Raw genomic sequence first — 15,609 nt, forward strand, 5'->3', positions numbered from 1 at the left:
GTATCATCCTAGGAAAGCATTTGTACCATCAAAATTTTATGTATAATACTCTTGTGACTTCAAAAACCTCCTGAAATTATATCCTTTTAAAATTGCTTTATATTTTCTACTTTCTTTCTGTTTTTCTTGGTCATATTTGCCAGAGATTTATCTATCTTATTGGTTTGTTTTTTTTTTTTTTTAATCAGCTCTTTTCTTTCTTATATGAGAAAACTCAAGTGTAAAATAATATGTTACTAAGTATATTAAAAAGTCACCAATAGGGGCACCTGGGTGGCTCAGTGGGTTAAAGCCTCTGCCTTCGGCTCAGGTCATCATGATCCTGGGGTCCTGGGATCTGAGCTCACATCCAGCTTTCTGCTCAGCAGGGAGCCTGCTTCTCCCCTCTCTCTCTCTGCCTGCCTCTCTGCCTACTTGTGATCTCTGTCTGATAAATAAATAAATAAATAAATAAATAAAATCTTTAACAAAAAAAGTCACCAATAAAGCAACTAGGATAACAGTTAACAATGTTTATGTTTTTACAATGGGTCAAAAAGAGGTTCAGCTCTTCCTAAGTATGAATATTTTTCAACAAAGAAATCAGAAAAGCAATAGAGATTACTAAAGATATAATATAATGTGTCTATCAAAGAGCTGAAGAAATAAAACATTACAGATATGGGGCGCCTGGGTGGCTCAGTGGGTTAAGCCGCTGCCTTCGGCTCAGGTCATGATCCCAGGTCCTGGGTTCAAGCCCCACATCGAGCTGTCTGCTCAGTGGAGCGCCTGCTTCCTCCTCTCTCTCTGCCTGCCTCTCTGCCCACTTGTGATTTCTCTATCAAATTAAAAAAAAAAAATTGTGTATAAAACATTACAGATATGATTCCCTGTGTAAAGGCTCAGAGATGCTACTTTCTGTCTTTTCAGTAGGAACTTTTATGCTGAATTTAGAGTTTATTAATTCCAAGGATGTTTCCGAATTTCTTTTTGCTTTATTGCATGTATTAATCAACAGTAATACCCAGACTGGAACACAGAGCTATCCTATGCTTTAAAAATTGCCCTGGAATCAGCAGCACCTATTTAGCTAACAGCCATGCACAGGAACTAAAAACAGTAAATGCAATAAAGCAACACCGGCAATTATACATGTAGAATTTTCAGTGGCCACTGGAGTCTTCTCCCCACTTCTTAAAGATTTTATTTATTTATTTGACAGACAGAGATCACAAGTAAGCAGAGAGGCAGGCAGAGAGAGAGGAGGAAGCAGGCTCCCCGCTGAGCAGAGAGCCTGATGTGGGGCTCGATCCCAGGACCCTGGGATCACGATCGGAGCCGAAGGCAGAGGTTTTAACCCACTGAGCCACCCAGGTGCCCCTGGAGTCTCCCTTTAATAAATACAATCATGTGTCAGCTAGGGAAGTACAATGTCAGGGATGCAGAGGAAAAAAAAAAAAAACCAAGCAGGTCTCTAAAGATTAAAAAGTTTCATAAAACAGTGGGGCCTATATCTGGGGATAGGGTTGAAAGCTCAAATACCCATAGTGACCAGACAGATAAGGTGGATGAATGAAGCAGACTGGCTCTGAGAAGTGTGAGGACCTGAAGCAAACACAAGAATGTACATCTTCTCTGCAGGGAAGACCCATGCATCAGGGGCAGGTGATTACTGTCATGGTGGAATGCAAGCTGAGCGCAACCAGATATTCTGATTTTCAAGGGAAGTACAAAATCTTATTTTCAAACGTTGGCAGCAGAATGAAAAGAAAATTTAAAATACCACGTGAACCATCTACTTTCTTGCAAAATCTAATCTACGAAAATACTAGTTTGTACCATCAGATAAATTCATGAAGCAAATTTAATCAAGATTTTCTACAGATTTGTTTCTGAAACATACCTGACTAGATATTATTTCACGTCAAAAGTTGCAGTATATTTTATTTCCCACAGTGAAAATAAATAGGTCTAAGAAATCTGTGAAGTATTTTAGAAGATTTTGTAAATATTTTACCTTCTTGTTTACACCCAATGAAATAGCTAGGAGAAAAGCTTGTGTAACACCAGAAATAAGATAAAGATTAGACAACATTCTCACTTAGAATAACCAGGGTAAAAAAGGCCACAAAATATGCAAAGCCAATTCAGTTACCTGCATTATCTTTCTGAGGAGATTTTGCCCCCAGTGGCAAGGTTGTCTTAGCCACCGCCCTCTTACTGTAGATTCCCTCTTTATGTTTAAGGTTATCAGTGACTAGTAGGTCGTCATCCCTTGTGCCTAGCACCTCCGCCGGGAAGTCTGGAGCAATGGCATCATTGGATCCTACAGAAAAGTGGGAAACTAGTACAATTAATACAAGTTGAAGTTGAAGAAAGACAAAAAGTTTACCTCTTAAACTGCTTCTATTAAAAAGGTACGACAGGGTGCCTGGGTGGCTCAGTGGGTTAAGCCTCTGCCTTCGGCTCAGGTCATGATCCCAGGGTCCTCGGATCAAGTCCCGCATCGAGCTCTCTACTTGGCAGGGAGCCTGCTTCCTTCTCTCTCTCTCTCTGCCTGCCTCTCTGCCTACTTGTGATCTCGCTCTGTCAAATAAATAAATAAAATCTTAAAAAAAAAAAAAGGTACGACAATAGGAGTGTTGTAATGTGACCAGAAGGCGATGTCAGTCAAATTGAAGCTGTCAGACATGTATAATAAACTGCAACAATACACAGTGGAGAAGCTAATCACAGAAAATATAGAGTATCAGCTCCGAAGAAAGACAATTTCCAGTTCAGGAAGGTTTTCAAAGAAAGGAGAATACAGACTATAACTTGGAAAATAAGTAGGCTTTTTGAACTATGCAGAGGAAGACAGACATTTTAGGAAGAGGTGAAGCATGAACAAAGACAGGGAAACAGGAAAGCAAAAAGTATGCAAGAACAGCAGCCACTTTGTGATCAGGTCAGATCATAGAACACATTAAAGAAAGTGGTGGGAGGGCACCTGGGTGGCTCAGTGGGTTAAAGCCTCTGCCTTCGGCTCAGGTCATGATCCCAGGGTCCTGGGATCGAGCCCCGCATCGGGCTCTCTGTTCAGCAGGGAGCCTGCTTCTCCCCTCTCTCTCTCTGCCTGCCTCTCTGCCTGCTTGTCATCTCTGTCAAATAAATAAATAAAATCTTAAAAAAAAAAAAAGTGGTGGGAAATATTAAAAAATAATTGTTTGGGGCAAAATTCATCAGAGCATGGAATCCCAAGCTATAGAGCACAAATTTTATTGTACATGAAATGTAACATCATTAAAAAAAATTTTAATAACGGGAAAATATAATCAGCCATGTTTTAGGAAGATTAATCTGATAATAATATAAGATACAAAACACTGAAAGACAAGTAATATGATAAAGAAATACAAGATTGGAAAGTAATTTTACCTTCTTTTGAAACACATTTCAATATTCCTACATCCACTGGTAAGAAAGTTTATCCATGCCATAAAAAAGAGGTGAAGAACATTTCTGAGCACCTGAACTTTGTATGGCAACAAAAGCTCAGTATCAGTCTCATTAGTACAGTGCCAGGGTAAGTAAATCATGAAGGACTTTTTTAGACAGATTGCAAGGATCCTACTAAGCCTGCTAGGTCATATGTACAGATTAAATTGGGCTTTTCGTCAGCTGCTGTGGCATCACTTTCTCTTATTTGCTTCCTATCTCTCTGGCAAACCCTTAGTATCTCTCCTTCTACCAAATCTCTCAGTGTAGGAGCTCCTCCAGGGGTCAGAACTCTTATGACTTCCTGAGTGGACTCATCAATTACCAATGGATTGAACACTATATATCTATATGCTGATGACCAACAAATACATATCTCTGGCTGAGATCTTTCTTTTGAGCTTCAGATTCTAGCATTCAAGACACAGCTAGTCCTTACAGCATCTTTTGAAGAAATTAGAAAAAGGTGTCCCTTTCTTAATTAAACAAATTAAGATATTATATATTATGGTACAACATAACAACTGTACATGGGGATCATTCTCCTCACAAATACTTCCAGATACCAGAGAACACACTCCACCAGCAACCAGCACATGCATACTCTTTACCATCACCCCGCTTTGTTCTCCAAGAGAGGGGAGTACGTCAGGTTCACAGTCAGGTGGGGAACAGTAAGTCCCTGAGAACAGTGGTGGATAGCACGAGAAGCAAGTCTGTGGAGCTGAGAGGCAACTGAAAGCCCATCTAGCCAAATGGATGTGCGAATGCCCACAAGTGTATGTGTACTTATTTTGCCTCATCCAAGCACAACTGTGGGACTTCTAAGTATAGATTTTTGTTTGGGGCAAGAAGAGAGTTAACATTGCTTCAGAACTCTAGCTGGAGATCTGGAACGTTCATACTCACCTATGTATTTTTTTTTTAAAGATTTTATTTATTTGAGAGAGAGACAGTGAGAGAGAGCATGAGCTAGGAGAAGGTCAGAGAGAGAAGCAGACTCCCCATGGAGCTGGGAGCCCGATGTGGGACTCGATCCAGGGACTCCGGGATCATGACCTGAGCTGAAGGCAGTCATCCAACCAACTGAGCCACCCAGGCGTCCCATCACCTATGTATTTTCATAAAAAACAGCATATATCTCTATGATGTTAGTAATACAACCTTTTATGTGGCACCCTTGCATATAACCTTAAATGTGTAAATCAACTCTGTTTATGGTCAATAGCCTTCTGACTAACTGGTGTTCTTGCCTCCACACTTCTAGAGTCCTCACCTTGGCTCCCTGCCTTCCCACCTATGAAGTGGTTCTCCATCTAGCAGCCAGGTAAATTTTGCAAATGTAAATGAAATCACAGTTGCCTACTAGAATAAAATACAAATGTTTTAGTATGGTTTACAAGACATTAAATGATCTTGGGCCTACCCATCTAACCGTATCTAGCCACCATTATGCTCTAACCATACTGCATTCTCATTTGTCAAATACATCAAGCTCTTTCCTGTTTCAGGAGCTTTGCCCATTCTGTCACTCTCTACTCTTTGCCTACCTAACCCACCTTTATCTTACAGACCTCATCTCTAAAGTTTTTTTCCTTGAAAAGGCCTTCAGGAGCTCCTAAAACTAAACTGGGTACTCTTATTATTCTCATCCAATTCTACTTTATTTTATTAACACTTACCATTTGTAATTATGTACTTATTTGTGGTCTATTTGTTTACTCTCTGTAACAACATTCCACATACTCCATAAACTTGGGACCATGTTTATTTTGCCTCTGTAAATGTAGCACCTAGTATAGCATCTGCCAGGAACACAGTAAGAGCTTTAATACTTTTGGGTTGAAGAAACAATGAACATGAACTGAAAGCTTTTTGTCACCTTAAGAAAAACAAAACAACCAAACTTTGGTTTTATATGCTTTGGAATGAATATACACAAGGAATGCAACGTATGTAGTTTCCTATCTATTCCCCGCCCCCAACTCAATTCAAGATAAATTTTACATGGAATCTAGAGTTTAAAGTCAGCATATAAAATGAAAAACCATACAGCACTGAAATTACCCCACGAAGATTTAAGAAGGTACCATGTTGAAACTGACATCCTATTGGCTCAACAAATCCACCCGAGAGTACTTTCTCCTTTTGGCTCGCAGCGAATCACTGTGCCTGTTTCTGAGCACCTGATGAAGCACCTGGCTTATGTTTAGAAGCCATGTTGTAACAAAAAGACACTTTAGTTCTAGAATCATTCTCAGGGAATCAAGATAAGCTGTTTAAACTATTAAAGGAAAATGAGGAAAGTAAAGTTTGAAAAGAGAGGTTTCCCATCACCCATTTCAAATCCATCACAGTATGTTCACAGAGTATACAGACTGCACACAACTCTTGCACCTTTTTGAAGATTTTATTTTTAAGTAATCTCACACCCAACCTGGGGCCTGAACCCACAGCCCAGAAATCAAGAGTTGCACGCTCCACTGACCGTGCAACTGAGGGCACCCCAACTCTTGCCCTTTTAGCATATGTCTGTGCTGAAAGACATGTGCTTTCTCTTTTTTGTTAAATATACGTATTTGAACATGCTTAAGTTAAACACATGTATGACAAAATGCCAATGTATGCTAAATTTGTCATAGCTAAAAGATTTCATTATAATCTATTCGAGTTTATGCTATCTTAAAGTTTGTTTCCTGCTTTGTTTTTTTTTTTTTGAAGATTTTATTTATTTATTTAAAGATTTTATTTATTTGACACACAGAGAGAGATCACCAGTAGGCAGAGAGGCAGGCAGAGAAAGAGGGGGAAGCAGGCTCCCTGCTGAGCAGAGAGCCTGATGCGGGACTTGATCCCAGGACCCTGAGATCATGACCTGAGCTGAAGACAGAGGCTTAACCCACTGAGCCACCCAGGCACCCTTTATTTTTTTGTCAGAAAGAGCAAGCAAGCAAGTACACAAGCAGGGGAAGTGGCTAGCAGAGAGAGAAGCAGGTGCCCCACTGAGCCCGATGTGGGACTCAATCCCAGGACCCTGGGATCATGACCTGAGCTGAAGGCAGTCAGTCAACCAACTGAGCCACCCAGGCATCCCTTCTGTTCTTGTTCTGTTATTTTGCTAATTTTGTACACTCAACAGTAATCTGGAAGATAGATATCAAGTTTAAAAATTCTATTAGAGGGGCATCTGGGTAGCTCAGTTGGTTGGGCAACTGCCTTCGGCTTGGTCATGATCCCAGAGTCCCAGAACGGAGTCCTGGGTCCCTGCCTCCCGTCGGGCTCCCTGCTCAGCAGGAAGTCTGGTTCTCCCTCTGACCCTCCCTTCTCTTGTGCTCTTTCTCATTGTCTTTCAAACAAATAAAAAAAAATCTTAAAAAAAATTCAATTAGAGTTTTTCCAGTAGTATTTTTTTTTAGAATTTTTTTTATTGGGGTAAAATATACATAAAATTTGCCACTGTAACCATTTTTAAGTGTACAGTTCAGTGGTTTTAAGTACATTCACACTGATGTGCAACCATCATATCATACATCTCCAGAATTCACACATTTTCACAAACCAAAACTGTACCTATTAAATGGTAATTCCCTTTTCCTCCTCCCTTCAACCCTTGATAATCACCATCCTACTTTGTCTCCATGAATTTGACTACTCTAGGTACCTCATATAAGTGAAGTCTTAGAATATTTGTCCCTTTGTGATTAGCTTATTCACTTAGCACAGTATCTTCAGCGTTCATCAACAATATAGCATGTGCCAAATTTCACCCTTTTTAAGGCTGAATAATAATATCCCACTGCATATATGTATCACATTTTATGTATTTATTCATCAGCTGATAGACATTTGAGTTGTATCCACATTTTGGCTATTGTGAATAATGTTGCTATGAACATGAGCACACAAACATTTATTCAAATCCCTGCATTCAATTCTTTTGGGTATCTGTTAGATCATATAGTAATTCCATGTTAAACATTTTAAATTTTTTTTTTTTTTTTTTGAGTGAGAGAGAAAGCATGTGCACAGTGGGGGAAAGAGGAGAGAGGAGAGAACCTTAAGCAGGCTCCATGCCCAGCAGGGCTCGATCTCATGACCCCGAGATCATGACCTGGGCCAAAATCAAGAACCCGACACTTAACCGACTGAGCTACCCAGGCACTTCTTTATGTTTGAATTTTTCAGTTACCACAATACTCTCTGTAGTGGCTACATCCTTTTAAATTCCCACCAGCAATACACATGGGTTGCAATTTCTCCATACCCCCACCAAACCTTGTTATTTTTCTGTTTGATAACAGCCCTCCTACTGGATATGGAGTGGTATCTCACTGTGGTTTCGACTTGCCTTTCCTTTATGTCTAATAATGTACAGCATCATTTTTATGGCTTTTTTGGCCATTTGTGTATCTTTATTGGAAAAACATTTATTTGGATCCTGTGCCCATTTTAAAATAATAATATTAATCCTCCATCAGATATATGATTGCATTTTGCTCTAATTCTGTGAATTACCTTTTTACCCTGTTGATAGCTTTTTGATACACAAAAGTTTTAACTTCTCATAAATTCCAATTTCTTTCTTTTGTTGCCTGTGCTTCTGATAACGTATTAGTTTTATAAGAACTTCTTATTTTTTTTTAAGATTTTATTTATTTATTTGACAGAGATCACAAGTAGGCAGAGAGGCAGGCGGGGGGAAGCAGGATCCCCACTGAGCAGAGAGCCCCATGTGGGGCTCGATCCCAGGACCCTGGGATCATGACCTGAGCCAAAGGCAGAGGCTCTAACCAACCCACTAAACCACCCAGGCGCCCCATAAGAACTTCTTTAATCTATCTGATCACCAAATCATGAATAAAATAAGACTTCTTTGGTTTTTTCTATCAAACACAAAGGATATAATTAAACTGCTTTTTGTTTTCATGTTTTTCATTCCAAAATTAACTTCTGACATTTTTTGTTCGTCTTGTAACTAAAATTTCTATTTAGGTGAGTGTTACGTTAACCTGGCTTCAAAGTTCACCACTGCTTCGTTATTCTTTCTGGAGCTCTTCATTTAGAGCCACCTCTTCAGGTGGATGAGTCTTCAAATTAATTTTTTAAGAAAGTATAAAGGCTTCCTACAAAGAGACTCATTTTAGACCTAAAGACACCAGCTGAATTAAAGTGAGGGGGTGGAGAAACCCTTAATAGGCAAATGGATGTCAAAAGAAAGTTGGAGCAACAATATTTATATTGGACAAACTAGACTTTTTTGTTCTTTTTTTTTTTTTTTTTAAAGATTTTATTTATTTATTTGACAGAGAGAAATCACAAGTAAGCAGAGAGGCAGGCAGAGAGAGAGGAGGAAGCAGGCTCCCTGCTGAGCAGAAAGCCCAATGTGGGGCTCGAACCCAGGACCTGGGATCATGACCTGAGCCGAAGGCAGCGGCTTAACCCACTGAGCCACCCAGGCGCCCCTAGACTTTTTTGTTCTTAAACTGTTTTTATCCTGCTTTGGTATCAGGGTAGTACTGGCCTCATGGAATGATTTTGAATGTGTTCCCTCTCCTCTATTATTTTAAGATTTTGATAAGACTGTCATTATTTTTTTTTTAATGTTTGGTAGAATTTACCAATGAAACCATGGGGTCTTGGGCTTTTCTGTGCTGGGAGAGTTTTGATTCCTAATGTAACTCTCATGCTTGTTAATTGGTCTAAGAAGATTTCCTATTTCTGGGATTCAAGATTCATGATGCAATCTTCGTAATTTGTGCATTTTTAGAAGTTATCTGGTTGTATATTTCTAAGTTATCTGATTTGTTAGTATATAATTATTTAAAATAATCTGTTTTCACACTGTATTTCTGTGGTTATCTATTGTTTTCTCTTCCATTTCTCATTCTGGTTTTCGGGACTTTTCTTTTTTTCCCCCCACCTTAGTTGATGTAGTTAAAGCACTGCCAATTTTGTTTATTCATTTATATATTTTTGAAAATCTGGTCATAACTTTCAACATTATGTGATTGTTTATTCTGGTCTCTATTTTACTTATCTCTGATTTTTCTTTGTTGTTTCTTCCCTCTACTAAATTGCAGCTACATTTATTCTTTTTCTAGTTCCTAGAGGTGTGATGTTAATCTTTTCCCCTTAACATCACAAGCATTTATGACATAAATTTCACTCTAACATCTGCTTTTGCTGCATCCCATAGGTTTTGGAATGTTGTGTTTTCTTTTTCTTTTGTCTTGAGACTTACTTTGATTTGCATTTGATTTCTTATTTGGCCCAATGCTATAGGGCCAAATTGGGTGTTAATATTTATTAAGATTGGTTAATAAATAATTGGCCAAATAGGGTGTTAATATTTATTAATATTGGCCCATTGCTATGGGGCATAGGGTTTTAACATTTACATAGTCAATATTTCATATTTATACTGTAGATTTTCCAGCTTTGTTTTATTGTTGATCTTTAGTTTTATAACATCATGGCTGGAAAATACACTTGGTATATTTCAGTCATCTTAAATCTGTAATATTTGTTATATTTCTTTTCAAGTGATTTAACCAGGGAATTTTTCTTTTTTATCTAAAGAAAATGTGTATTCTATTTTTCTTGGGTGGAATATGTTATATAGATATTTTAGAACCATGTATTCTAAAGTATGCTTCAAGTAAAAAAATGTTCTTGTTGAAAAAAAAAATAACTTTAACAGAGGTTACTCATTTAAAATAAAGCACATCAGAGGGGAGATGGGTTGGGGGTGGGTGAAGTAAGTGAAGGGGATTAAGATGATGAGCACTAAGTAATGATGTACAGTATTGTTGAATTACTATGTTTTACTCCTGAAACTAATATAACACTGTATGTTAGCTACACTGGAGTTAAAATTTAAAACCCAATAAAAAAAAAAAAGTATGAAGGCAGAGTATGCTTTGAGTTCCTATGTATTTGTGAAAATCTCTCTGTTGCCATATTGCTTGAAAACTATGCACTTGGGTCTATAAATCCTTCAATTATACAATTTTCTCACTAAATACATATTATGTTTATTTCTTACATTTACAATCTGGATCTGGATTTCTGTTTTTTTCCCCAGATGTGATAAGTTTTCAGCTATTTCTTTGAATAAATTTTCTGCTCCCTTTTTTTTTCTTCTGAGAACCCTATAATATGAATGTCATGCTTATTAGCATCAGTAAGTTCCCCTAACCTACTATTATTACTATTTTTTCTATCTTCTGTTCAGCTTAATTGCTTTCTATTACTCTATCTTCCATTGCTCACTAATCCATTCTTCTGTGTTCTCTAGTCTACTATTTATTCTCTCTAGTGTATTTTTCATTTGTTATTGAGTTCATCAATGATTCTTTTTTGTATTTTCTCCTTGTTGAGAGTCTCACTGAGATATGGCTCTCTTTTCTCAAGTTCAGTGACTATCTTTATTAACATTACTTTATATTTTCTATCAGACATATAGCTTATCTTCATTTTGTTTAGCTCTCTTGCTGTGATTTTTGTCCTCTTCTTTCATTTGGGACATATTCCTCTATCTCCCTTTTTCTAATTGTTTCTCTGTGTTAGAAAAGTCAGCTGTGGAGGGCCTGGGTGGCTCAGTTCGTTGAGAGTTTGCTTTCAGCTCAGGTCGTGATCCCAGGGGCCTGGGATCGAGCCCTGCTATCAGGCTCCCTACTCAGTGGGGAGCCTGCTTCTCCCTCTTCCACTCCCCCTGCTTGTGTTCCCTCTCGCTGTGTCTCTGTCAAATAAATAAATAAAATCTTAAAAAAAAAAAAGAAAGAAAGAAAAGTCAGCTATATCTTCTGGTCTTGATAGTGGCCTTGTGAAGAAGAGGTCCTGTAGTGCCATGCAGTGCAATGTCCCCTGTTCACCAGAACCTGGGCCTTCAGGGGTATCTCCTCCAAGTATTGCATGGGTCCTACTACTGTGATTTAGCCACGTTTGCCTTCAGTCCAGTCAGCTGCAATCGGTCTCTTCGCTTGTAGTGGGCAGGTTTAGACTCTATGCTGTTATGGGCCAGTCTGGGGCTGCCTTGCGATTGAGTTGGGTATGACCAGATGTCTGCAAGAGCTGCAGTTGCACTGAACTGCAGGGCGCTCTCCTTGTGTTGTTCCCCGAGAAGCTTTTGTTGGTGGGCAGGGCATGTAGTCAGACCAGATGTCTGCTCCCAGCCCAAAGTTGAACTGGTATTTATCTTTATCTCTACGCAGGGAGTTAATCACCTTGGAGTGGTCCTGGTCACTACTGGGGCTACTTGCACAATACCATGTTTCTGGTGCCACTTTGGATGGACTCTTGCCAAGGGTGGGTCAGATGAATAAATTCTCAGGAGAATGTGGGGGCAGGACACATTGTTAGCAATGCTAGGTATGGGTTGGTATGCTTGTGGGAGAAGACCTGGCACCTTTTGGAGAACTCCCGCTGAGAGCAGTTCGGATGGGGCAGATCCGTGGGGGCACAACATGGGAGTGGGGGATCCTATTAACAAAGTTAGGTGGAGAGCGTTCATGCTTCTTCAGCAAATATGTGTATCTAGGATTGTGGATGGGGAAGAAAAATGGCACTGGCTCTTTCGTTCTTGGAGAAATCTAAAGATCCTTGCTCCTACTGCATACCTGAGATTGGTAAATAGATCTTCTGATGTACTCTAGGCATTTTCCAAACTACTGCTTCTATACTGTATCTCAGAAGGGCTGTTGTGCTGTTCCTTTAAAAGCAGGGACTCAATTTCCTATTGCCCTCAGGCTATCCCAAAGCAGAGCCAGCTTATTTTTGAAGTTCCTGGTGTTAAGCCCCAGTGATTGTGAAAACTCTAGAAGTTAAGCCCCTATGGTCTTCAAAGCCAAATATTGTGAGGTCCCCTATCCCTGCAGTGCCTGGTGTGGAGTCTTCTTTTGTGTTAAATAGATATTTACTAGTATAGCATTTTAACTCCTATGGTGAGTCTTTTACTATATATTTTTTAGTTATATTCTTAGTGGTTGCTCAGGAATTACCATTCAAATTTCAATAAATTAACAATCTATTTAGATTTATATTAATTTCAACAGTATACAAAAACTTTTCTCCCATATAGCTCTGTCTCCTCCCTTCTTTATGCTATTATTTTAAGTAATATTTCTATACATTTTTGTACAACAGAAATTATTACTGTTTTATGTATTTGTCTTTAAAGTCATATGAAAGAAAATGGGATTATAAGGAAAAACACATTTACACTTTCATATTTACCTGTGTAGTTATCTTTATCAGTTTTCTTTATTTTTTAATATGGATTCAAATTACTGGTGTATCCACCCATTTCATCCTGAAGAATCCCCTTAGTATTTCCTATAGGTCAGTTTGCTACCTATAAACTCAGTGTATCTGAGAATGTCTTAATTTCTCCTTTATTTTTGAAGGATAGTTCCACTAGATACAGAGTTGCTGGCTGATAGTTTCTTTTTCTTCCAACTCTGAATACATCATTGCAGTGCCTTCTGGCCTCCAAGGTTTCTGATGAGAAATTAGCTATTAGACTTATTGATGATCCCTGGTACTCTTGTTGGTTTCAATATTCTACTCAACTAGTTTAGTGGTCAGTTAATGCCTAAACAGAGATTTCCTTAAACACCTAGAGCCAGTAAATCAGGAAGATTTGCAAAGGGGTTTTATGTGCATATCAGCGTATGCCTTCAACTCTGAGCGAGGAGTTGTCAACTCTGCCTTAGCGTTCCTTTTCTTCTTACACAGACACTGAAGCTCACAGAGATAAAGGGTGGGGTCTTTTCAGTCTTTCCTGAGAATACACGTAGGCCTATGCATGTAAACAGTCTTCTAGAGTCCCAGGAATATGTCCAAGGTTTTCTTTTCTTTTCTTAAAGATTTTATTTATTTGACAGAGAGAGAGAACAAGTGAGAGAGCACAAGCGGGGGAGCAGCAAAGGGAGAGAGAGAGAAGCAGGCTTCCCACAGGGAGCCCAATGCAGTGCTTGATCCCAGGACCCCGAGATCATGATCTGAGTCAAAGGCAGATGTTTAACCAACTGAGCCAGATGTTTGACTGAGCCCGTCAAAACTTTTCAAGACACCTACGGACATCTCATCCTTGGTTTTTCGTGTTTTTTTTTTTTTTTTTTTTAAAGATTTTATTTATTTATTTGACAGACAGAGATCACAAGTAGGCAGAGAGGCAAGCAGAGAGAGGGGGGAAGCAGGCTCCCTGCTGAACAGAGAACCTGGCATGGGGCTCAATCCCAGGACCCTGGGATCATGACCTGAGCCGAAGGCAGAAGCTTAACCCACTGAGCCACCCAGGCACCCCTCAGCCTTGGTTTTTACCTTTAATCTTTGGGTCAGTCTATTGTTTGCCTCAATTGTTGTCTGTCACGTCAGGCATAACATTAAAACACTTACCTGTAAATATTATTGACAAACACCACAAGCACACCTGCACTCACACACATAGGCTTTTAACACTGGACAGCTCTGAATGAGATTAAATAAAGACAAGTCTTATGAATGTCATCTTCCAGGGAACCACCAGACAGATCATATACTGACAATTCTTTGGGAATGAAGTTTTGAAACAGGTGTATCTCTGAAAGCAGGCTGGTATTTTTCAAGGTTATAACTGAGCTGAGCATGAGGATGAAACTAGGGGAAGTTAAATGCCACAAAGCTTACTGTTCTTACCATTTCTCTTGAATAAATGTTCAATGGACTGCTATAAGCCTTTGGTTAATTTCCAGACTTTTGCAAAAAATTTCTGAAGTTTTGCCAATTTTTGTTGCTTTTACCAAGGGGAGAAATCTTAGGTCTTTACCATTTTCTCTGCTGTAATGCCCAAATTCCTTTAAATGATACCAGCCAGTCCTCTTCTTCTGGCTTTTTGCTCCTATATAGTGATTATTAATATATAAATATTTGAATGTCTAGAATGAGTATTGGTATGAGGTATAAACTACCTTACAAAAAAAAAAAAAGAGGGACATGTATCAGAACTTACTATCTAATATAGAGTCTTGTTCTACTTAAGAATGTTACTGGGCACAATACATAAATTTCTAACATCAATCTCTTTCTTTGTGGGGGGGCTGTTACCTTTGCCTTCTTTAAATTTTAGGGATTTCATTAATTCAAAGGTTTATTCATTCTCACTTGAGGAAAATCTAATTGGCCCAAATATTTGCTATTAATATATATGACTTGCCCTTGGCCCCAAATGGATACTTGGATCCAATTGGATACTTGGATCTAATTGGATACTTCTCTATCTATAGATGCATGACATACTAATTTACAAAACAGCTATTAGAACAATGCCTAGGTTTTCATCTAGAGTAGCTCTACTGGATAAAGAAAGGATCTTACTATGGTCAACTCCTCCTCTCTCAGAATAGATGGAGAACATAAAAACTATAATCTGAAGTATATATATCATTACTGGATCTCCTTCTGTCTTACTGATTTATTCAGTACTTTATTTACAGGGACAGTATTTCTCAGGATACAATGTACCATCCCTGAATTATTTTCTCTTTCTGCCACTGTCCAATTTTTCTCAAAATTAATGTCTCCAACTAGATGAGAGTTAAGGACATAAACATACAGTAGGACAATAGAGGCCTCAAAAAGTATTGAGACATCCGGTCAGATTTTTACTGGTTCAGACATTTTGTCTTCTGAACTGAAGGTTGAAAGTAAAAGAGTGATCAAAGTTTTCTTACTTAATTATTTTCTTTCTGGTAGCCACTAAATGATTGTGAGTGTTTTTGTTTTCCTTATTAAGTGTGTTTTTATTTTTTAAGTTTTTATTTAAATTCCATTCATATGCAATGTAGTATTACTTTCAGGTGTACAATATAATGATTCAACACTTCCATACCTCACCCAGTGCTCATCCCAAGTGCATTTTTTAATCTCCATCACCTATTTAATCCATTGCCCTACCCACCTCCCCTCTGGTAACCATCAATTTTTTCTCTTTAGTTAAGAGTCTTTTTCTTGGTTTGCCCCCTTTTATCCCTTTGCTTGTTTGTTTCTTAAATTCCACATATGAGTGAGACCAAATGGTATTTGTCTTTCTCTAACTTATTTTGCTTAGCATAATACTCTCTAGCTCCATTCATGTGGTTGCAAATGGCAAGATTTTATTCTTTTTTTATGGCT

At 38.5% G+C, this 15,609-nt stretch overlaps 1 protein-coding gene across 1 annotated transcript in view; it reads right to left on the reverse strand.

Annotated features, from left to right (window-relative positions):
- Positions 1-15,609, reverse strand: part of ALMS1 (ALMS1 centrosome and basal body associated protein) — a 213,802-nt gene that overhangs the window by 58,415 nt on the left and 139,778 nt on the right. Inside the window, exon 14 of the mRNA XM_047744572.1 lies at positions 2,135-2,305. Within this exon, the coding sequence (XP_047600528.1) occupies positions 2,135-2,305 (171 nt within the window). The remainder of the gene's footprint in view (positions 1-2,134; positions 2,306-15,609) is intronic.

The sequence above is a fragment of the Lutra lutra genome, chromosome 9, assembly GCF_902655055.1.
Source record: "Lutra lutra chromosome 9, mLutLut1.2, whole genome shotgun sequence".
Taxonomy (NCBI): domain Eukaryota; kingdom Metazoa; phylum Chordata; class Mammalia; order Carnivora; family Mustelidae; genus Lutra; species Lutra lutra.